General features: G+C 36.5%; 1 protein-coding gene across 1 annotated transcript in view; it reads right to left on the bottom strand.

Moving 5' to 3' along the window:
• NEK10 (NIMA related kinase 10) overlaps positions 1–25581 on the bottom strand; it is a gene marked incomplete at both ends in the record, with an annotated part of 184126 nt that overhangs the window by 115998 nt on the left and 42547 nt on the right. The window contains 7 exon segments of the mRNA XM_079299350.1: positions 1363–1702; positions 12161–12232; positions 12236–12370; position 12374; positions 17333–17403; positions 17817–17910; positions 17912–17941. Of these exon segments, the coding sequence (XP_079155476.1) occupies positions 1363–1702; positions 12161–12232; positions 12236–12370; position 12374; positions 17333–17403; positions 17817–17910; positions 17912–17941 (743 nt within the window).

Raw genomic sequence — 25581 nt, forward strand, 5'->3', positions numbered from 1 at the left:
GGTGTGGCAAGTTACAAACCACACAAAGGCTTCAAATTTCTGCGCACAAAGCTGAACTAGCCCACAAAGAATTACATTCCTGTGGTACACACCATGGGTTATTCTTCAGTATGAACACAAAATAAAACTTTGCCCCTGGAAGCTGCTTTTTCTCAATCTACGCAGCCTCTTCCCCAGTTATTCAAGGTATCCTTGTATCCTGCAGCCTTCTCCTGTTACTCTCTTAGCACAAGAAAGTGACCACAAAAAACTGCTTCTTTGAATTGTTATTTTTTAGGAAAAAATTGACAATACTCTCAGGGCTGGCTAGACACAGAACCTCCAGCCACCAGAATGGCAGGCTATTCAGCTACAATTAGCAAATCATTTTAATGGATTTTAAGTAGACTTACCAAATCATTTATTTGCCCTGCACTAATGACAAGGCATTTCAATAAAATGAGGTCATATTTCTTCAGTACCTGGACCAAAATATGAAATAAAATCCAGCTATCAAATAGGATTACAAGCAAATAAAGTAATGTTATTCTAGATTTTTTGAAGTCTGGGACACTTGCAGCAATAATGTATTCTAATTTTCAGACAACTACATTCCCTTCACCTTTTAAAAGTGCATCTAAATATCCCCATATTTTATGAACAGAAATCTTAAATTTTGCTTAACTCTAATACCCATCTCTTTTTTTTTTTCCTAGTATAAAACGCATTTGATTCTTTCTAATCAGAATCCCATTTAATGTAATAGGTAGGTCATGGTAGCCCACAATGCAGCAAGTAAATCAGAGTGGTTAGAGCTATGGTTTTTTGAGTTGATTTTTTTTTTCTAATTTTCAAATTGGAAATACAATCCCAAAAAACTGTTACTTAAGATAACACCCAACACAGCTGGTGCATTCCAATTTGATTACCATAAATAACTATAAGCAAAATTAATGTTGTGTTTTGACACATAATTCCGTCCTAATTAAAATCTACACATTCCTTCAGTTCCATTCAGTCAATTCTTCCAGACAGCTAAAGCTTGCCTCTTTCAACTTACTTTTTCACACTCTTCCATCTGTTTCTTATCAATATTAGTCATCTTATGCTTAAATTTAAGTCCACCTTCTTTCTCAAGGAGCCCAATAATATGCCAGTTTACAAAGCTGCTACTGCAAAATAAGGGGACAAGCTACACAAAGCCCTGGTGATACCAAATGTGTTAAACTGGACATGGATGTCACAGAGGCACAGTTATATTCTTTACTTAGGTAACAACAGATTGTGAACTTGTGACAAATAATGAAATACCCTCACATATTGGACTAAACAACTGTTTCACTGTTAGAAAGTAGTGTACACTTCATTCTTAAAGAATCTTACCAATAGCAGACTCTTTCAAATTACTTGAACTGGAGCTGCTTGCATTGTCCACTATGTCTATCTCATTGTCTAGTTCAGAGAAAATACGTGCACATAAAAATGAAAACAAAGAAGCTTTTAACCCACCTTTAACCAGCATCATAGCAACTGATGCTTCTTTTGCTAATGTCTCCATAGTCCTGTCATCCTCTACCAGGATTGCTTCGTATGTTCTTTCCTCATCTTTTCCACATGCAGACTGACAACTGTCAACTGAAAGGTCAGTATTTTCTGAAAATTCACTTTTGCAACTGGTTGCTCCATTGCTGCTACTATACATACTCAACTTCTCATAGTTTTTCTGGCAAGAAAGAAAAAAATGCAATGTAAGATATTGTCCTTTTCCAACACTCACTAGAAAATCCAGAAAATTGAAGTATCAATTGTGCATACACACATATAACTAGATTTACCTGTTAGCCCAGGACTGCACAGTACCTGGTTCAGTTACTGATTCTAAATTCAGAGCAAGACTTTCCTTTAGTCTTAAACTAAACAAATTATTTCTATCCTTTACATATATGGCTTTATTCTTGATGACAGTTTTTACACAATAAGCACCAAAAATTAGAAAAATAAACAAATGACAGAGCAGAAGTGAATACAGAATAAAGCAAAAATAACAGACTGGACAAAGGTAGTAGGTTCCCAGGGACAAGTACTGGTAAATTCACTCTCTTCCCTCTTGGAGAAAAAACAGCAGTTCAGTTTTGGACAATGCAAAACCTGCAAAACAGTCAAGATAGTAGTAAAATATGAAGTGAACTTGATATGATGTTGTCGTGGTTTGACATTGGCCCAGTGCCAGGCCAAGAGTCACCAGCTCACTGTCCCCTGCCACAGCTGGGCAAAGGAACAAAAAGAAAAAAAAATGTTAATGAAGGCTTCATGAGTGAGATAAGGGCCAAGAGAAATATTACAAGGGCAAAACAAGCTTAACTTTGGTTGCAAAGTGAAATTTTTTACTGACAGGATCAGAGGAAGATAATGAGAAGCAAAATAAGCCCTTAAAACAGTTTTCACCCCGACCCCTCCCTCCTTCCCACCAACAGGGACAGAGGCCATGGGGGTTTTGGTCAGTTCATCACCAACATTTTCTTCTGCTGCTCAGGGAGAGAAGTCCTTCTCCTGTGAGAATATGGGGTCCCTCCCATCGGAGGGAGTTCTCCCTGAACTTCCCCATTGTGGGTCCACTCTCATGAGCAGCAGCCAAACCACATCTGCCACACCCATGAGTCCCTCCCACAGGCACACAGTTCTCCCAAAATTGCTGTGGTATGGGTCACTCCTCCATGGGGTGCAGTCCTCCAAGGACAGGCTGCTCCAGCCTGGAAGCAGGGCTCTCTCTCCCCCAGGTCTTCCACTGGATCACAGTCTCTTCCAAGCATCCACCTGCTCCTCCACTACATCCACCCGCTCCATCTCTGCATCCCCATGGATGCCATGGGCTGTGGGTGGATCTCTGCATCCCCATGGATCTCCATGGGCTGTGGGTGGATCTCTGCATCCCCATGGATCCCCATAGGCTGTGGGTGGATCTCTGCATCCCCATGGATCCCCGTGGGCTATGGGTGGATCTCTGCATCCCCATGGATCCCCATGGGCTGTGGGTGGATCTCTGCATCCCCCATGGGCTGCAGGGGCTCAGCTGCTTCTCCATGGTCTCACCACAGCCTGCAGGGGAATCTCAGCTCTGGCACCTGGAGCATCTCCTGCCCCTCCTTCTGCACTGACCTTGTGTCTCCATGTTGTTTCCCTCACATGTTCTCACCTCCTCCTCTTCTTTGACTAGAAAAAAAACCAAAAAAAACGTGACTTGGTTTTGATTTTCTTACTAAATTTGTGTTCACAGAGGAGTAACCAGCTTCCCTCATGGCCAGCAGTATGTCCATCTTCAGAGCCATCCACCACTGGCTCTGCTGAACATGCTGGGCACATTTCAGCAGCTTCTCCCTTTTTGGCCCCACTGTTACCTAAAACCAGGCTGTGCCAAACCAATACAGGTGTGATGCCACAGAGACACTGAGGCTGAAATGACCAAATGCTACTGGCATTATCAAAGCAAAGCTAAGAAAATCAAAACACAGAATACAAATTATTTTCTTGCAGCATTTAGGTGCCACATCTTGTTTGTAACACAAAGTTCTTTAATGCATATAGAATTCTGCCCCTGCTGCTGTCAATGTTTATAGGGTTTTTAGGAATTAATAGAAATCCCCAGTTCCTGCTATTGCTTCTATTTGAATGTAACTTAATTTGAAGGAAGGCTTTTTATAATCTCCTATTGTTCCAAATCTTCACATACTATTTCTGTTATTTCTGTTGTGTGTAAATAAATTCATGTTTCTTTTTACTCCATCTTGTCAAAGTAAAGCATGATAAAGGAGGACAAGAGATAAATTATATAAATAAATAAGATTAAACAAATTAGCATCTTTAATACTTTAGTAATTTCTGGAGACAATACATTCCTAAATACTTATATCCTTACCAAGTCTGAATAAGACAAATTGTCCTGTATCTAGGACAACATCCTTTCAAACTTTTTCTCACAAAATATTTTGACTTTATTAGGACACAGCAGAGTGAATGCACTAGAAACTTTCTCCTCAGAAACTTCACTGCATCCCTGAACATTGCCTATACATACCACTGTCTGCATAATGGTCTGCTTCAGCTACTTCCCCATCCTTTGTTCTAGTCCCAAATACATAACACACCAAGAGAAGGCTTGTCAAGGTTTTCTCTTTAAATTCAGGTGGGAAAAGGTAATTTTATATTTCATTACTGGACTGAGGTTGTGCCCAAGATGCCACAATAGCAGTGACCGCAGTATAGCATGGCATGAAAATCACTAAGGATGACCCTCAAGCTGACTTTAAGAGAGATGCAGTCCTGGCACACATGAAAACACTTCTTGTGCCCTGAACAGTCAGTGCACAAGAGGAGTGAACTGAAGAGAGCCAGTTCACCTGCTCCACATCAAAGAAACCAAAGCAAAGAAAGAGAAGGGTCAAACTGCATGGACATTTCAAACTTAAATCTCCTTTCAACATTTTCAATATTGAACCTCGTACTCAAAAGTCTATTGTTAACAATAATGTGTAAATCTGGCAGAGCTGAGGGTAAAAATATCAAAAAGACAGCTGATACCAACTGGTGCCAGATCTCACTGTCCATCAAGAAAGGAAACCTATTCAAAATGTCACAAAATTCCATAGACCTCAATCTAAAAATAATTGACAGACCTACCATAAAAACTGTTCAAAGATCAGTGGAACATATTGTAAAGCATTAAAGCAGTTAGATAAACTGTAAAGCTCGTTTCTAAAAAAAATCTGGTCCCTTTACATAACACTTGAATATACAAAACTATAGTAATTCATTACTAATCTGAGAACAATAAATAAATTTGCTGTGATATATTTTACTCTGTCAGTAAAACAGCTAATAATTTTTAAAAGCCATATTATGTACTGCTTTTTACTCTTTTGAGTAGGACACTGGCTTATTTAGAAGAACAAAAGTACCCTGACTAGAAGAGAATGGAATACAAGTTCAATGTCACTTCACACCATAGAAGAGGGACCAAAATTACCTACATAAGGATATAAAAAATATAATTTTGTGAGAAGATCATGGAGAAAAGTGTTCTCCAACACACTGAAACAATCATTTGCATATGCCTTGAAGTCTCAGAGAGATTTCTTTCAGAAAAGGAGAAAGACAGATGTTTATCTTTTGAAGAAGTCTATTTAACTGGAATATTCAAAATATCCCAAATATTGAAAAATTACTAAGGTTGATATTTATTCATTTGAACTGTGCTCCTATTTACACTTAATTCCAGAGTCCAGTATTGTACAAATCTCTCTGGAGACTCCATCAGTTGATACATTTATTTTCCCATTTCCCTTCTAAGCTACGGCCTTCATTTCCCCATTCATCGGATCGACTGTTGAAACAAACTCTGTCTTCTTGTATAAAAACCACAGTTGAAAAGGAAAGCTAAAGGGAAAAGTCCCCCTACGAAAAAAATGTTCAAGTTATGAAACAAGTAACTTTTTTTTTCTAACATTCATCCACCTTTATTACTGAGCAATAGCATCTCTGGAAATTTGTGTCCCAGCCATGAAGAAAATTTCTGTCTTCATTCATATCCTGTATACCTGCACTCTCTATCTCTTCATTGGTAACTATCAATACTGTAAAATTGAGATATACTTTCTTTTTGAAAAAGTGAAACCTGAATTGTTGGTTTTGATTTCTGACAGGAATCCAAAAGTCTTTATAAAAAAAAAAAAAAAAAAAAAAAGTAGGTTGAAATAAAATTAAGATACTGATCTTTTATTTAGCTCTGCCATGCTGCTGTCCAGAAGAATTAACTTTTCTGCCTTCATGAAATAAAGAGCTCTCTAGTGGCATTTGCAAAAAGCGTTTAAATAATCTTCTTTATTAGAGACGTTGACAATTACAGCATTATGCTAGTCAATAGAATTTCTATTAAAAAATAAAAACTAACTACAACCTATTTCCACTGATAAACTACCAATAAAATAAGTAATAACTAACATGAAATTGGCAGGGGAAAAACCAGGCTAAACCAATATATCTTTTTCAGTAAGAGGGCAACAGCGCCTGTGCATTAGGAACAAGAAGTAGATGTTACATATGTGAGTTTTAGAAAGATTTTGACAGTGCTTTTCATGACATCTGAGAAGAAACTGGGAAGTGTGACCTGGACAAAATCTCAATCAGTTGGCTGAATAATTGACCATAAAAATTGTACTCGCTTGGTAACTGCTTTGAGTGTTTGCTAAACTGAAAATGGGTAGTGAGCACAATTTATCAGGCTCCTTTTTGACCTTGTTCCAAAACCACTGCATGTTGTCACTGAGCTACAATGATAATCTGCATAATGGATTGATAGAAGTGCCCGGACTGCGATACGCTCACATCGTACATCACATTTCAGCAAATACATCATACACTGAGTTCTGTCAACGAAAGTGACAGTGGGTGTCAGAGAAAGCCTGGAGAAACTACAAAAACTAAAAGAACTAGTGAAGTTTAAACAGGGAAAATGCAAAGTTCTATGAGCAAGGAGAGGCAACCATACAAATGCACAGACTGAGAGGGACTGGTGACAGAAGCTCTGCAGCAAAATGTGTGGGGATTTTGCTGGATCAGAAACAGAATATGATGCTACAACACCCTGCTGTTATGAAAAGGTAGACATCATACTGGGATTTATAAATAAAAAGATAATAATTCTGAAGATTTGTGTATTCATTTTACTTGGTATCAAAAAGATGCTCTGTTGGAATAATTCGGTCCAATTTTGAACATTATACTTAAAATCACACCAATCTTAATTTTGAACTCATGTTGTCTAGACCTCTGATTATTCTCATTTCTTTCCTTCTCTGTCTCCACATTTTTTATTATTCAGCTCAAATTGAATTTAAAAAAAAGAAAAAAACCTGGGTGGGATATAGCACAAGAGAAAAACCTTAACTTTTACATACTTCCACTGTGGAGAGGAAATTTTCAGTAATTAGGTGTTTAACTATTGCATTTATCTGGGATTCTGCAGAGAGAAATATGTTTTCATACACTATGTAACAGGTTTGAATGCACTCAGCAAACAGCTTTAGGGGTTATTTTGGACTCAGTGCTATCAGAGCCCTTATATGACATTTAAGATTGGGTCTGAAATTTCAAGCATCACATACATCCCATACATGCAACAGGTATATGTCAATCTAATATCTCCTGGGAACCAGACATACAACAAGTATAAAGCCTTTCAAGCAAAGACCAAAATTTTCTGCAAGCATCAGACTAACTGCAGTTGTTATCTTCATATGGAGAAAAAAATAAAAAGGCTCAATCAGACATGTGATTGCTGACTGTAAAGACAGCTTTTGCATTTCTGCTGCTCCCAAAGTGTTTCTATAACATGATATTTTTAAGACTGACTGGTCAAATATCTGTCAGGAGCAACAGTTAACTCTAAGGTTTGCAAATGTAGAAGATAATCTTTGACAGCTCTTCCTCTCTTACATTCTGCAATTCTATCCAAAAGCTTTGATGCACTAACAAACATTCAGCAACTCTTAAAAAAATTATACCTTGAAGAGTTTTTGCATTGTCAGTTTATCCTCCAAACTTAAATAGTATAAATGTTCCTTTCTATCACACCAATATTTTTTAAATCTAGACATAAATTCTAGTGCCTGCTACATAAATAGCACAACAGAATGGTGTCACAATGGAGTGAAAGGTGGAAAAATAAGAAAACAATTTGTGGAATGCTAAGTCTTCATGACATTTCAGAGTCTCCTCACTCATTTCCAAAGGGATGCGTATGCAGCACTGCACAGTCACAATCATCCATATATTTTCTATAAAAATTTAACAAATTTTAGTGCTAATTTTAATAGAACTATTTTAACATTCTAGCCTAGCATAATTTCTGGACTATATTTCTGAAATATTAATAACTTGTTGCATACTAAATGTTTTAAACCCAAGCATACTCATTGCTTTAGCCAACACCAAAACAATTGCTGCACACAACACACACATGATTGTTTTAAGAAAGAAAATCTTTTATTCACTGAATGGCACAAAATCTATTTCTAAACACAAAGGAAAAGGAAATTAAAATTAACATTAATCCAATCTTTATGTCTTTTTCTGAGTTAACAAAAAAACTTGATTAATTCAAATTGAATTGCTAATTAAGTACTACTTTGTAATGCATGGGGTGATGCTTAGAAACTAACATGATTATTAGGACAACAATTTCCAGCAGAGCAGAACTGAATTTGGACATAGGGGGAAAAGACTGGATGAAAAACCAGTTAAATTATGTTGTGCTTCTTGGTTCTTCATATAGCTGTGATCCTCAAAAAATAAAAAATACAATCAACTCATAATCATCTAGAGGTGGAGTATGAAGGTTTATATCACAGAAAAAGTTCAGGAAACCATGTCAGCTATTTCAGGTTTGTTCAGGTTCTTTACTTTAAATTTAGTCATTGATATATAGTTTGAAAACAGCTACACTGCTTCATTTACTATTTTCAGCCAACAAATAGTTGAACAGCCTCTGCAGGAGAGATAGGCAGACTTCCTAGCATGGGCTGTAGCCAGGCTGCCTGCAATAAGAATAATCAGAGCATGTTTTCTAGCAGCATCAACCCAGTCCAGTAGCACAACACGTTGATATCTGCAGATCTGTCCTGGGAGGGCCAGTTTGACCAACAGCTAAAAATCCTGTCTAGTTGGAAGATGACCCTTTGTGGATGGACTTCATGCCATGCTCCCAGCTCAGTACCATGGCACTGTGTGCCATGAGCCAGCTCAGACCAAGCACTCTTAATGACTTCTGACTCCCTATTAGCCCTGACTAACATGGAATGGAGAGACACTTCATAGATCAGATAACACTCAGAAAAAAATTGGACTTACTTTTCCCATTATCTAAGTATCACCATCCCCCATTACACTGAGTAACTGGGAACTTTATCTGAATACATGGATTTGCACACATGAATTCAAAAATGAAATGCATATTCTAGTGACATTATTGATACAAAAATGAAAATAAGCTGAAATTCCCAAAGAATTCAGACAGAGAGAAAGAATGGGACAGAATATATGTGTCTTATGAACAGGTCAGAACTAAAGAAACTGAGAAAAGGAAGTTGTTCTGACCATCCTGGTAGTCTACCATGTCTGCCCATTATTAACATATTCTCAGAGTAGTAGAAGGTACAAATGGCTCATATTCTGTTGTATATTTTTAGCTGATGGACTCCAATTATAAAACTTACACATTATCACATTCAAAAGACATGACCAAACTGAATATTCAACATTTTATATTGTTTTAGGTATATGTATATTTTACATTAAAAAATGTGGCAATGAGAGAGAAGTTGAAAACTTTTTAGGATATATGCAGTAAATGGAACAATAATGGATGATGCCCATGTAATGGAATGTATCCAGAGTAATAAAAGTGACTTATTTTCACTGCTTTCTAAACAGGCAAAATAGATGTTTCAAATCTATACACTTCAAAAAGCAATCAAATTATTATTTTTGGCTATACACTCATCTCTTTAAAGGAAAATATTACACAATTTATTAGTTAGATCAACTACTGTTTTGAGACTTGCTGTAGAACACAGAAAACTCAAATTTGCTACTGGTCTATTTGGTGACCTCTCACAAACTAGCTTTTTCCTCTCCACCTCTTCCTACCAAAAGCATGAAAATATAATATTGATCACCTTGAAATGAAAGATTTAACATGAGAGAGAATTATTCTTACTTGTTTGTGTCCTCTGTACCATGTGTTATGTCAGCAGCCTTAACCTTTCAGAACAGAACACACAAACTCTACCAAACACCTGCCACCCCTACATCTATTTCTGTCATAACATAAACAACAGTTTCTATGGAAAACTAGGAAATACAATAATTTGTGTGGGGAGCTGGTGATGATTCTTTTTACTGGGAATTATTTTCAAGCATGGATTTTATGCTATACTTACCACACTAGGTAACTAACTGTACTTCATTGTCTGCTGACCTGCCTTTCAATTGCCTATTTACCAGCTACCAAACTAGTTTTAAACTACTTATAAAACAAATTCCACTCTGGCTCCAAAAGATCTCTGTTCTTTAGTTCTATACACAAGGACAGAAAGTACAGTCCATATTTCAGAAACATTCACAGTATAACACAACTGGATGAAAAAGGAGGCCATAAGTACATTTCAGTAGAGAAAGCAAAGTAGAAGCTAGCTGGCTTCAACAAAACATTGAACTACATGGCAGAAACACTGAATTCTCTGACACCATGGAAAAATGACAAATTACTTGGGTGTGGAATTGCTGGGCCCTTGACTAAGATGAATTAGGCTGTCTATATCTCACAGAGCTTTTATTTCATGAGCAGCTGCTTGAAATTCTTCCAAGCGCTTTTAGTCAGAACATTGCCTTTTTTTCCAAAAGGCAAACTTTTCAGGAATAATTATTCTCTCTATTAGAAATCCTTCAACTTTATAAAGTTTTCCTAAATACCAGGAAGAAAGAAGCAACATGGCTCCTTCTGCTTCTAAGCCCTGTAATGTGCCTCTGAAATTTGAAACATCTTAGCCTGATTTATTCTTATTTACAACAATTTGCAAAATGAGGTCTCCTACTTCTCATTACTAAGCCATATTCTCCTCCATTTCCTCAGTGTTCTGGATCTTTGTCAGAATTTCTTGTTCTTTTAATATGCATAATAAAATATCAATTGTATCTGGAACCACAGTGTTTCTTCCTTGAGAAAATTAGCCATTATCACCAAAAATACAGAGGCAGTTTTGTGGATAGGTGTATTTTCCAAGTATTTATACAAAATACAAGTATTCTAACTTCTGTGTACAGCTATATCATATCTCACAAATATCTGGGTAGGGCATTCTTCTCTCAAAGACACAATAACTGCATCAAAATCCCAAATTTAGTATCTTTCCATCCACAGCATTTTTTTGCATATTTGATCATATTTATGCAAGAGAATTACTATATCAAGACACAAAAAATAATGGCATACAATGAGCTTCCAAATCTATAGGTTAAGAGAATTCAAATTAAAAAAAAAAAAAAAACAAAAAAAACCAAAACCAGGAAATGTTGTTTATAGTCTTTTACATTACAAGTCCTACTCTGTATCTTTCATCCCATTATCTCTTACATTTTGAAAGGCAGTGGTTTGTTACAGTTTGTTGGTAGGTTTTGGCATTCTTTTTATTGAAAAAAATGGCGTAATATAAGTAATTATCTTAGACTGATAAGTCAAAAAACACCTGAAGAAATATTAACTACTGATACAAGTTACTTATTTTTGGAAGGTGAAGACCCTAGGATGTTGGGGACCAGGTGTTCTAGAAAACCTTTTTCCTACATAGAGATTCTTTATAAAAGCTACTGAACCCCGATGAAAGGTATGTAAGAGATGCAATATCTGAACAGACAAGAGTGGCTATGTAAATTATAACTTTATATTCAAATTATCATAACAATTTTCAAATGGTAATTTTGCTACACAAAAACATTGTCCTTGTATTTTTAAAATAAATTCTCTGAGATCATATATAATGCAGAAACTACTGATGTTCTTGATGAAGGATGCTTAAAACACAGCTTGAAACAAATGGAAGAACTGTAAGAAATATTTATGCAAAACTGTAACAGAGAATTAGGAAACATGAGCAAATACCTCACCAGCATCACTGGTCTTTATTTTTGTAATTTTGCAATCTGTAATTAAAATTCTTATTCTTGTAGGCTCCATTTTCTAGATGTCATTGTTTATGAATCATACAGAAGATTATCAATTTGTTTCACCCTAATCAAGTGTATATTCTCCTATTCACAAACCACTCACAAGTGTGCCATAATAATTAAATGTTATCAGATATTATCAAAACTGTACGAATCTCCATAACAATGCCATTTTCCAACACAGAATGACTTTGGGTTTTAAGATACTGTCATTTTCCCTGCATAAGAATGCCCCCCAAAAAATTAATGAATACCTTGCTAAAAATAAATTAAAGCACCTGCACGGAAAAATGTTACAGAAGGATGGGTCTTTTCATTTTGATTAATTTTCTGCTTTGCTGCACCTTATTTTCTCAGATAAGGCAAACAAGGACAACAAAAAATAAAGCCTAATACATGTACTTACTTGTGATAAAATGGAAAGCTGATGGTGCTGGGTTACTGCATTTTGATTAGCCTCCATGAAGTACTGCCAGGTTCATCTTCTCTCCCCATCCAGTTCCTTCTCCAACACGAGATGAGAGGTGGATAAAACATCCATGTATTTCATCAGCGCATCAGACAGCAGTGAGATGACCTCCACAATGTCTGGACATGCCTCTGCATCAGGAGTCAATCAGCTACAGAAAGAACATTCTCTATTTACTTGTTTCTAAATAACCTTTTCCAACACTGAATTCCTGCCCTGGTATTTACGGAGTTATTCCTGCCAGCACTGCTCCCTCATCCTGCCTGGCACAGTTCGATGCCTTGGTGCTGCCACACCACAGCACAGCCTCCAGCATCAGCTGGAACTATTATCCTTGACACCAACCCAAACAGATCTGCTACTGGGAACTGTGGCTGTGCCCTCCCAGACACATGAGGAGTGCCTGGGACCTTCTCCTGGGATGGGGGAGATGGAGCCTGCCTGGTGGGAACTGTGCTCTGTTCAGGGCACTGCACCACTGGACAAAGCAGCTGTGAAGGAGAGCAGCATCCTGTCAGGAGGATGCACAGGAGAAGTCAGGATATTCACAGAGACAACACGCTCAAAACAATGCAAAGGAAAAGGAATATCTAGAGCTTGCTATCAAAGGAGCAGTGGAGGAAGAGGAGGTAGATTGAAGACTTGTGGCCTCTACCAAGAGAAGGAAGTCCTCTGACTACAGAGGAATAATTGCAGAAGAGATACAGCAACCTAGGAACAGGTGAGGAAGAACAGGGCCTAATGGAGGACACATCAGAGCCAGGTGAGTCTGCATCAAGTGCTCACATCACAAATAAGATGCAGTAGCTGACAGCCATTTGAGGCTGAGGGAACTGAGACATCCATCTACTTGATCAATTTGATGTGAATGTGGTGGCTGTTGCTTGGATCCAGGACATTGTGGAGATACTACCAAGACTCATCCTGACCTTACTTCTTGCTGCTCATGTGGGCATTGGGTTATTTATGTGAGCACAAATTACATTATTAGGGCCAACTCTGAACACAGTGAAAATGACCACAGTGCACTGGGGTCAAGTGTGAAGGGCAGGGGACAGAGGGGTGTGTTCTGAATTCTACCACTGAGGAGAAAAGGCTAAAGTCAGGCTGCAGTCCAACACCTGGCCATGTCTAATCAAAAGCTTATCAGTGAGGATCAGAAGAGCAGACTACCATGGGTGACGTTGTGGTAGATGCCTGCTATAAACCACACAAAACCAGAGAGAAAGTCAATGAAGCCTTTGTTGGACAGATGAGGATGAAGCTTCATGATTCCAGACACTTTTACTCATTGGGGCCAATTAACAACCCTGATATCTGCTGATGGGGTAATATGGCTGAGTGCAGCAATCAGGAGATTTCTGAAATCTGCTGATGACAATTTCTTGATGGAGCTGAAAAGCACTTTTCCAGACCTGTCACTCTCAGACAAGGAGAAAGAGGCAGGGATGTGAAGATCAACAGCAGCCTCTTGATCTTACAGCAATCATCCGACTGTGGATTTCCTGAGAGAAGTGAGAATCTGTGGTTACAACACAGGACTTCAATAGTGCAGAATTCAGCATGTAGAATCTCACAGAAGACTGCCATGGAAGGTAAAGAGAAAGCTTGGGAAAGCAAGCTAACCTTCAGGGAGATCTCAAAGCACTAGAACAGCTCAATCCTGCATGTAGGAAACAGGGGTGAACTACACAGGAAGAATACAGGTATTGCCCAAAGGGTAGAATTGGGAAATCCAAACCTCAGATGAAGCTGAAAAAGTTGAAACTAGCAATAGATGTGGAAGGCAGAGAAAAGGCCAACAAAAGAGACTATGGAAAATGTGGACCCTCTAAGCAACCTAGTGACAAACAACATGGAAAAGTTTTGGACACTTGGTCCCTCATTTGCCCCCATCTCCATTGAGAAACTTTGGCCATAAGTGTTTCAGAGCTCTGAGCCTACCTGTAGAATCCACAAGCATGAAGTATTTCCAGATAGCAGAAAATACAGTGAAAAAGCATTTAAGCCAATTGGAGACAAGCCCATGAGGCCAAATGAGAAGGGTCTGAGGGTGCTGATTCAATTGGTCAATACCACTATCTGTCATGTCTAAAAGGATCAAAAAGAGGTTCCTGTAAATTGATAAAAGTTGAATATCACACATATCCAAAAAAAGCAAGAGGGAAGATTCAGGGAGCTGAAAGCCAGTCAGCTTCATCTCAGTCTCTGGGAAAATAATAGAGCAATTTCCTCTGGAAGTGCTTTTTTAGCACAAAAATGACAAGAAGGTGACTGGGAACAGTGAGGACGGATTAACCAAAATGACAAGAAGGTGACTGGGAACAGTGAGGACGGATTAACCAAACAGCTGTTATACCTGACTAGGCTGATTAGTGTCTGTGATGAGATTACTGTCTGTGGACAAGGAAAGAGCAATATATGCTGGGGGTAGCCTTATTTTAGCAAGAATTTTGTTTGACACAACTTCCCACAGTATCCAAAGGACTATAAGGTAAGAAGATAATTGGCTGATCATCCTGGCTCAAAGACATTCTATCAGTAGTACAAAGTCCAGCCAGTGGCTGGAAGTAAGAGCCTCCAAGGACTGATATTGTGTCAGTGCTATTTGATGTCTTCATTAATGACCTAGATCATGGAGAGAGTGCCTTCTCCAAAGGTTTGGGAACAATGAATTGCAGGGATACATGGGCAGGACAGTTGTCAGAGGGACCTGGACCACTTATTCTGAGATCTGATTGCTGCCTGTACAATGGGAAGGCATGGCCAGATCCTTCTCAGGGGTGCACAGTGTTAGAGCAAGAGGCGTAAGTTAAACCTCAGAAAAGTCTGGATATATACAAAAATTGTTATTATTATTACTTTTAATCACAAAGGCAGACAAACGTTACAGAGGGCTCAGAGAAGGTGTGCAATCTTCATCCTTCAATACAAAACTGACTTAGACAAATCCCTGAGCAGTGAGCAACCTGATCTGATTGTATCTGCATTGAGCAGGTCAGACTAGACTCCTCCAGGGGTCCCTTCCAATCTAAAGTATTTTAATAGCTTTGTTCTTCCTGTTTCAGACACCCTAGGTAGCTGTTTAGTAACAGTAATAACCTATTATTAGGTCTATTTCTAAATGCCCAGAATGTTTTGTATGCAATGTAGGACAAGAAAGTTGCTAAGGACGATCCTGCATGCACTAAAAAGGGTCTTAAATCTGTTAACTCCAAAGAACCTGATAATTTACTACAATTTCCTTGCACAGTGCTATTGACCTGCTAACACAAGCAAATAACCCAACACCCTTCTTCAAAGAAAATGTCATAGAATATCTTACTATTTCTAAAGCTATTCTTTCTAAGTAGAACACAACAGCCATGCAAAGGAGTTCTGAAAATGTTTACAAGGCTTGAAGTTCTTGATTTTAATATTGTTGTTTAAATTTTCTTAAATGTGTTGGTTAGTTTTACTAATTTTCTTAACTTGTAAAATATTTTTACTTTAAATTTTGCATTTCTTTTAAAGAAGTGCAAGTTTTCACCCTTAAAAAATACTATGGGTTGGGATTTTCTTTTAATTTTTTGTTTTAATTCACTGAAATTGAGTAAAAGTTCCAAGAACAATGGGAAATAGGAGAGATTTTTAATAAGTCCTATATCCACTTCTCATGCATCTAAAAATTATTTATGACTGAACGCCAAGTAGATTGATGTTCAGCCCTGACAGAATTTGATGGCTATGATTCCAGAACTTTCTTTACTAGCTTAAAGCAATAAAGCTGCACTTTAATAATAGCAATACCAAAGGACAGTAGTGATAACACTAAATTAAAATTTACACTTGCAACAAGAAGCCTTCAATATTTCTTAAAATCATTATCAAGAAATTATTTTATTTACAATGTTTATCTTTGAGATATGTTGTGTATTAGTCATTTGAAAACAACTACATATTTTCTGTTAATGTTTCTTCATCTATATTATAACTAAAATCTCATTATTTCTGCTTTTCTTTAATGATTTTTGTTTCTAAATGGCTCACAAAGCATAAGCAAAACCCTAAACATAACACATCATTTAAGATTTAACCCATTGTAAGAGATAATATTAAAAAAAATACCTAAAAAAAAAAAAAAACAAAACAAACACTTTATGCTTCCCACTGCTATTCAAATATGTAGAAAAATTCTTGTTTAATGTAAAGATTTTAATATTTTTAAAATTAATTTCAGAACCTCTTAAACATAAATATAAGTTATATTAGCTCCTGTACTCTCCATTGTCATCCTTTATCCACAAGGTAACAGAAGTAACAGAAACCTTTCTGTACACTAAAATACACTATAAAAACCTTAGTTTATAATCTTACACAAACCTTTTTTGTAATGTACTTTTTAGAGACAGAATTGAATATCTGAATGAGTAAGTATAAGTATTTTTGTGTGAAGTGGTTTTTTTCCTAAAATGGAAAAATCAAGGGAGCTAACTGAATCTCTAATTCACTCAATACTTTGCCTTACACATTACATTATCTCCAGGAAGATAAAAACATAGCTGAGAAATTTGTGATGAGTGAGTGTAGCAAGTACAGGCTCATCTTTTCCTCCATTACTTTGTTACCTCTGCTGCTGTGCTAACAGAATTATAAGGTAGAAAAAGATATTTCCATCAGTCAAATAAACAGAAAAAACGGTGAACATGATCAGAGAGTTATCTATAAATCACTATGATAATGGGGTTATTTAATTTACCACAATCTGCATTTGAAAAGTAGTCAAAATGCTGGATTTTTATGGGGAAAAAATGATGTGTAGGGAATTAAGTACAGCACTGATACTGTTAAATGTAAATTTCAGTGTTGAATATAAAGTCTCTACTGGCTAAATGAACACCCTGGCTATACTGGTATGAGTTTTTCAGTTGCATTTGTGCAGCTATATTGTACATATTATTATTGATGTAAGGAGATAGCTCTGTTTTTCTTTAAATCCAAAGATATTTTCTATTCAGGGACAAATACTGGCAGTTGCTAAAGTCTGCAAACTGTCACATTATCTCTGCTGGAAGCATACAAAACAAAAACATCTTTTCAGCAGGATGTCGAAATAAAATGAGTAATTACCTCTTAATGGTAAATGAGACTTTTTCGGAGTACAGTCCTCCTGGCACAGGTTCATACACAGCCCCTACAATCTGAAAAATAAAAAATCTACAGTTTGTTAAAGAAAAATACTCCAGTATTTATTTGAGGATCCAATATGATAAGTATTGTCCCTTGAAACTATCTGATGAGCATTACATCATCAGCTCTAACGTGCAGAACAACTTAGATGCAGACTGTCAGGTCTTTTCTGGTCAGGTATCCACATTAGTGTATGTACTTACTGTTGATTAAAGTGCTACAGTATTGAACATTACAAGCAAATTTTACAATTAGAATGGTAAGATAGCAATTCACAAAATAATAAACACTTGAGCTTGTTCACAAGCCACACACATTAGAGGTGAGAGCAATTTACATACCAATAAACTTAAATATAAGTTCTCTTGGATCATGAAAACACATGCAGAAATAACTGGGAGGTTGATCTGGAAAATGTGAATATTTTAGTTGCCAAGGAGAACATTTTACTGCTGTAAAATGCTGGGTTCAGAGTGGCCATCTGATAAAGGATGCATCTTGCAACCCAGATATCAGCCTCCATACAGCTCACCCTTTACAACTTCAGGACTAGGGAGAAAGCAATGCAAGCCACAAGTGTTTTGTTAATTCACCTAGAAATAGGCTTATTTTCTAAAAAAAATAAACAACTCACTCAGTATTTAGTTATTCACTATAACAGAATTACACATTTATATTCAAAAGGTTGCATATGTGTCATTTACTAGCCAAACTGTTTAAGGGGAAGTACAATTAATAATTTTCAACTTCTTCTGTTGTTCTCATAACACTAGAGGATTATATTTTATTCACTTGTCCTTTCCTCTCACGTTGCCTCTGAACTTACTGGACACAAATGACCTACAGCACTTAGAACTAGTTTACAATGATGACATTTCAACAACACAGACTAGAGAACAGATGAGTATGGCACCTCATAATTCAGATATCAGAAAGATTTGAATAGAACTCCTGTACTTAGAATGATAATGGATATAATTTTGCTATTAATGTAAGTAAGTGAATTTAACTCCTTGTATGATTTTCATCCTCTTACAACTACTGTAATGCATTCCTTGTGAGGATGCAACACGGACCTTCAGCAAGCAGCTAAATACAAAGCAAAAAATATTGTAAAGATACATTTAAAGAAAATGGAAGAAGACAGTAACTTCAATTTTGATGCAGTTTAAAACAGAATTTACTTCCTTTGTTTAATTTCCTCAGTGTTTTTCATGAACCTGGATGATAAAAATTTACATTAGTAGGTTCATTCTGATATTGGAGTTCAAGTCTTAGCAGTAAGTAAAGATCATATCACAGAATGTGTTTAGTTTTTTTCATTCAGAGATATAGAAAAACACTTGACTTTTTCACCTGTAAAATCAACTTGAAAACCAACTTGTTTATCCTTTTCCTTCAGCTTAGAATTTGGAATAACTAAATCTTCATAATTATAGTACTGATATCTTTGGTAAAATGCCTTGTGGTGCTCGGAGGTACTGTGTAAATTCAATTAGTGATGCTAGAGGATATCCTGCTGCTATGTACAAAACACAGATTTTTAAAATATATGGGATGAGGTCCCTAGACAAAAGATAAGATAAATTACATGAACTTAACAGAATAGAAAGTCAGAACAGAGGTCATAGTGCAGGGAATTGAGAGAGACTGACATGTCACTCTTCTGATAAAATTAATCAAGCAAGATACAGGTTCTTGGGTCAAACCTAATAAGCAATTTTCTTGCTGCTACTGTTACACAACTACAGAGTGGGTATTGAATATTGTGTTAGGACATAGCAGCATTTCTGTAATCACCATGTCTGTGATAATTCATTAGATGTCTTAGTGGAAATTTCCTTTTTGTGTATTAAAAATTATTTGTCTATTGGAGCAAACACTACTACTGCAATTTATCATATGGATTGTTAGAGCTCAATAAGGTAAAGCCCCTATCTTGGCAAAGTTCTAAGCATGCTCCTAATCAGAAAATAAATATTAATTGAATTAATTGAATTAATTGTTCTAGGGATAATTTTCATGCATACAGAGATCAAGTTAAAAAATTATTACTTTTAAATCACTAAATTATATTAAAATACCAAACAGAGATTATTCAAACCAAATTTATGTAACAATCAAAAAGCTATATAGCAGCCACAGAAAGAGAAAGCTGAATACAATTGAGAGAGAAACAGAGGCAACCATGACCTGTAGCATCTTGATTCCTGAATAGCAGGGAAAAATCTTGTCTGATGTCCAGAGCAAACAGCAGCCCACCATCTGGTGATTTGGAAATATCATGTTATGATTTAGAAATCATAGAAAGAATGCAGTGCTGACAGAGTTATAATTTTAGCTTGGTTTCACACAAATGCACAGTAGCTGGAAGTTAATGAAGTAATTTGTTCTGTTTATTCATGCTGAAAGATTTCTTGTTCTAGATGCTTATCTAATCTCTCTTTTTTTTTAATCAAACGGACTTGTAGCAGAATAGTATTTGATCTTTTCTTCCAGAACAAATGTCTTAGTCAGAAATCTCTGATATTGGGAACACTAGGATGACCAATACCTTAAAAAATACTGTCTCATGCTTAAGTACTTTAAATTACTGAAGTAATATTTTTTTAATGTGACCATGAAAGATTTATAGAGAATATAAAATCCCATACTTATATGATGCTATGCTTTTGTGGCTAATTAGTTCTGTGATTTAGATTTTTAAATAGGATTTTCAAATATTATTTATTTACTTTTCAAAGGGTGTAGTAAAACCCATCACCATGGTCTACAGGCTTGCCTCACCATCTGCTAGTCAGAAATGTGGGTGGGGTACAGTAGTTGTTGACTAGCAAAACAGTTCTGCAGTCAAGTTGCATGTTTTGGATCCACACTGGTGAGGGATGCCAAGCAAAGAAAGTACCCAGTTCTTGTTCCTGTACACTGCCACCCACAAACAGGAGGGTGGTGGGAGTACATATGGTTTGCCTAATTCAGATGACAACTGTGTATAAACTGTCACTGTCTGGTCAAGACCAGAAAGAATATGTGGAACCAGTCTTACTCACAAACATTGAGAATTTAAGGCTGTAGCATTAGTACAATTTCATTATTATTATTATTATTATTCATAAAGGCAGTACTCATCCTCTAACTTTTAGCTTAAGATAACCCAATTGGCTGAAACCAGACAGCAGTACTAATTAAATTTTTTAGGAAACAGATGCCTACATCATAAAATGTGTTCTAAACAGAATACTGAAAGGGGGAGCCCCTAAGAGATTATAAAGATTTTAATTTCCATTGCTCCAAGGGCTGAGCTTACTGCCACTAAGCAGCAGTACTGATGCTATCAACCACAGCTACTAGAAGCAGCAGCATTTAATTCTTGCAGCTAACATATTCAAGACATTAACTCTAGTTCTCATCTAAGCTTGCAAATCACTAGTGATTTCCAACTTACACATTCAAGCTGAAAAAGGTTACTCCAGCATCAGTTAACATTATGTTAACTGTGTCCTTCATCAAACAAATGTCCATAGTAAATGCAAGACTAAATGCCTTTAAATGAAAGACATAGAATTATATCCACAGAATTACCATCCAAGTTCTCATCAATATCCCTTAACAGACAATTTTAGATTGTTTCTTAGAAAGGTCACTCTTGCTCAACATACTAGCACTGTTTTTCTTCCTAATAACAGAATCCTCTATGCCCATGGCCTCAAAATGACCCATTGCTTAATCCAAATAGCTGGTTTTCCTTCTGAACTCCTTTTCACAAAGTTAAGCAGCTATTTTAAATACAGGTTTCCCACTCACCATTTACCCATTTACTACCCCACATTTATAATTAGGATTTTTTAAAAAACAATAATAACCAAATCATGTCAATACAGTGCTACTTGTAAAACATCAAACACATTTAACCAAATCACTGGTTTTTTAAGAACATTTTAAACAGACATTTAAACAGGCTGTATCTGAGTCTGCTACATTTGCACTACCACACATCTATATGAAAGATGACTATCTTGACTAGATTAGCTCATGTTCACATTAGTTATTAATGAACAGAAGCTCCAAAATTAAGAAAGAAGTCCTAAATTTGGAGAGGGAGGAAAAGAGGAGATGAGGGAAGGATGTTTTCAAAACAGCATTAATCTTCTAAAGCCTCTGAAGCTTCTGAAGAATGTTATCAGTGCTACCAGGCTGACTTTACATGGGATAGAACCAGTGAAGATTTCCTAAGCTGCACAGAACTTCAATCATCCATTCATGACTTACCTTCATGCAGTGCTCACTGGTGCTTTCAACAGCTCTAAGAACACATATGTCATCCTGCAGTAGGAGGAGTATTTTCAAATGAGACTTGTTTCAACTAGACAAACAGCAGCAATTCTTCAAGACTGACTCCCAGAGAAGGTGATGCTTATAATAAAAGCTAAACAAAGAATCATCTAGCAGTGCTGAGGATTTTAACAAGGACAGTTTTAGTTTTTAACATAACTTCAATTAATTACTTAAACTTAGATGGAGATTCCAGCAGTAGGTATTACCTATACAAACACTCTTGCCTAGAAACCATAATTACTTCAGGAAATAATCCAATTTGAAAATAGCTGGAAACTAGCAAAATATCCAATATGCTTATTCCATTCTTCCTCACCTATGGATATTGATTTTTTTTTCCCACTGTTGGAGACAGTACAGTAGCAGAGATGTAGACAAGCTTGCCATACATTGATCAATGGGGATTTTTATTTTCCTCTGATCACAAATCCTAAAGAGTCTCTGCAGTTTCTATTAACTTCAGATAAGTCAATATCTTTATTAAAATACCTGTATAATAATACTCACTTGCAAAGGATAGCCTTACTACTTGCTGGCAGGACTCACACAGCAAAGTAGAGAAAGTGATTTTCACAGTCTTTGTACCTATGATTTCCACAATTCACCATAAAAATGAACTGCTGTTCCCTGGCCCAGATAAACAGGGATTTATCCAGTAGTGTCTTGAAAATCTTCAGACATAAAGACTACACAACCTCTCACTTCCATATTTGACTGTTACAATGAAGAAAAAATCTACATGTATCAAGTTAGAATCTCTTCTGTTTCAATTCATGTCTATTTTCTCAGAAAAGTTCCAAGACCACGAATTTCAGAGCAAAGGATGAGAAAATGTTTGTACTTGGACACCATTCCTAGGTTTTTACAAACTCATCTTCATTTTACCAACCTACTGCAGGATAATTTGTGAGTGTTTGGAGACCACTGTGAAAAAACCCTGCATTTGTAATCAGTTCTCTGAGTCATAGAAAGAGGGGGGAATAATACAAGGGGGGGAAAAAAAGGCACCAGCATAATCCCAAAATAAAAACTAGAGCAGCAGTTTCTGCATGTCACAATTTTTCTCTGGATAGTTTGCTGCCAGCTACAGATACACATTCATTATCATAGCTTCATAATTCCCACTAAAACCAATGGAAGAAGAAACAGGAGCCACAAAACTGACAGTTTGAATAAAGAGGTTCTGTGAATATTGCTGAAGCTATTTGCATTTCTCACCCACATAAAGAATTCAACACAAGCCTTTTGGGGATATTCTGTGTATCCCTTGAGTGATGAAGCAGGAACAGGATTTTCAATCACTAGATAAAATTTTACCTTCACAGTTTTCTATTTTGAAATGGAAAAAGTATGGCCAAGTAAGTCTATAATAATTTATTATGCTGTCATCTAACTTGCTACCATTTTTCTCCATACAAAATATGTTAAATATTTTTTGGGAAAGAAAATGTACATATAATTTCTTATTAATGAAAGACATCTTTTCAGACATCCTAAACTTCTACTGACACTTAGGAAAAATTCATCACTTATTCATTGGTTCCACCAAGTTTTAAAATGTGCACAGGTAGGGAAAAAATTTACTACCTTCAGATGGCAATTTTACTGTGTGATAAATCCTCATACCACCAGGTGGGGAATGTAAATTTTAAATGGGTGAAATCAGCTAAGAGAGGCCACTTTCATGTGTGTAATTGCTCTCTCATCAGTGTAATCTCAACAGTTTCATTTCCTAGTCCAATGCCTCTGCCCAGAAAGCTCTTCTATATTCATATAATTTTGTCCAATCCGCAGTCAGTGAAAGGCCACTAATAGCTGTAGGATACAGCAGACTGCATAACACCTGCCTTATGTTTTTACTAATATCTTCCAAAAAAAACCACCTGGTTTGATGTGGAAGGACACTTTTTATTGAAAATAGTTGTAAATTCGTGTAGTCTGTCTCAATCTCAAATGTTAAGGAACATTGAGAAATGTGTAAAAATAAGATCCCAGTAATAAACCAGTGTAAATTTCAGTTACACTGCTATTGATCAACTGTTTAGAGAATTCACTAACTTACTGTTTCCTTTCAACACAATTCAGTGCCTCTCAAAATAGTCGAGAATTTAATAATTTACTTTCCTGGTTTTTTATTTTACACTTTTGAAAAAAAAGATATGGACATCCAGCTAACATTCAGCAACAGATTTGTATTTCTTTGAATTTACAAACCTTCAAGCTTTTATGTGTGCCAACTTTACACAATATTGCTTAGCAATGCCAAACATATTAACTCTGAAAAATAACTTATGGTCTTTAGTATTGTAATAAGACATTTTTCTAGAACACGTGAAAAACAGCCACCAACTCACTTCTAATTCATCCTTCTCACATATGAATAGAAATCAAATTACATTTTTAAAGATTTATTCTATTGTTCTTTATTCCTATTGCTTTGTTAAACAAAAGGAATCAAATACCTTCTTCATATCTAAATCATTAAATACCCAAGGCAAAAGCATGTTCAGAGTACAGGATACTCTTCCCCATTCCTAAATGCAAAGAGGCACTTGTACCTTTTTCCCCCATCAAAAACTTATAGCACATATGAAACTGTGAAGACCTCAAAAGCCTCACGTGGGGTAAGTTGTTGAGGCTATATCTTTCAAAAGATATTGAAAGCCAAGATGGTGTCTTGCTAATGTTCCCTGTCATGCTCTTCCACCAGAGTCTGCTCTCCTGTGCCAGCACAAGTACTTCTACATCTGCTTTAAGCATCAAAGACCTAAAATATTTTTAAACCAGCTAATCTAATCTAATCTAGATCATCATTATATGTTTACACAAATGCTTGAGTTTGCCCTGGAGTATGGCTGGTTTAGGTTGGGTAGTTGTCACAATTTGATTTTTTTGCCTTGAATAATTTCATTGACACAGTTTATATCACAACCTCAAAAACAACTGGTACTGGCAGAAGTTTAGGAGACTTTTTCTATGGAAGAAAGATGCTAAATAGAACTGCCAAGAAGTCATCTTTAGAAATATAATACCGGCTTTCACTGAAACACAATTTCAGTTTTACCCTTAGCTTATAATGCTCAACTGAAACTCTCTTTTACCTTTACTAAGAAAAATTAAGTCAATCCAAATATAACTATATAACTATATAACTATATAACTATATAACTAATAAGAAAATGCACAAAAAACTTCAGCAAAACTATTACTAGTTCTTCTTTCTGGGCACAAAGCCTATATAAAAAGCTGCTGAAAGAAACAGAAGGCAAATACTAGTGTTTGTTATTGCTTAGCAGGGCTTACAGAGAGCCAAGGCCTCTTCTGCTTTTTGTACTGCTATGATGGCAAGGAAATTTGGAATGCATGGGAGGTTGGAAAGAGACAGAAAGGGACAGGTGACCCAAACTGACCAAAGGGATATTCCAGACTATATGACATCATGCTTAGTGTGTACAGAAGGAGGAGGGGCGGGACATTTGGAATTATGATGTTTGTCTGCCCAAGTAATATGTTACATGTGATGGAGCCCTGCTCTCCTGGGAATGGCTGAATGGCCTGCCCTGGGAATGGCCTGCCCGTTTTGCTCTGATTGCATGTGTGGCTTTTGCTTTCCCTAATAAACTGGCTTTATTTCAATCCACAAGTTTTTTAGTTTTCACCCTTCCAATTCTCTTCCCAGTCCCACTGGAGGCTGCATGGGGCTTGCTTGATGGCTGGGGTTAAACCATTACACAAATCTATTGGCAATGTTTTCTGCCCCTCATCAGGATATGGTGCATAGGCATACTGGGAAAATATCCCATAAAGATACAACTCCCTTTGAATTTGGCCTTCTCATCTATATACCATATCTG

This window comes from Erithacus rubecula (genome assembly GCF_903797595.1).
Source record: "Erithacus rubecula genome assembly, chromosome: 3".
Taxonomy (NCBI): Eukaryota; Metazoa; Chordata; class Aves; order Passeriformes; family Muscicapidae; genus Erithacus; species Erithacus rubecula.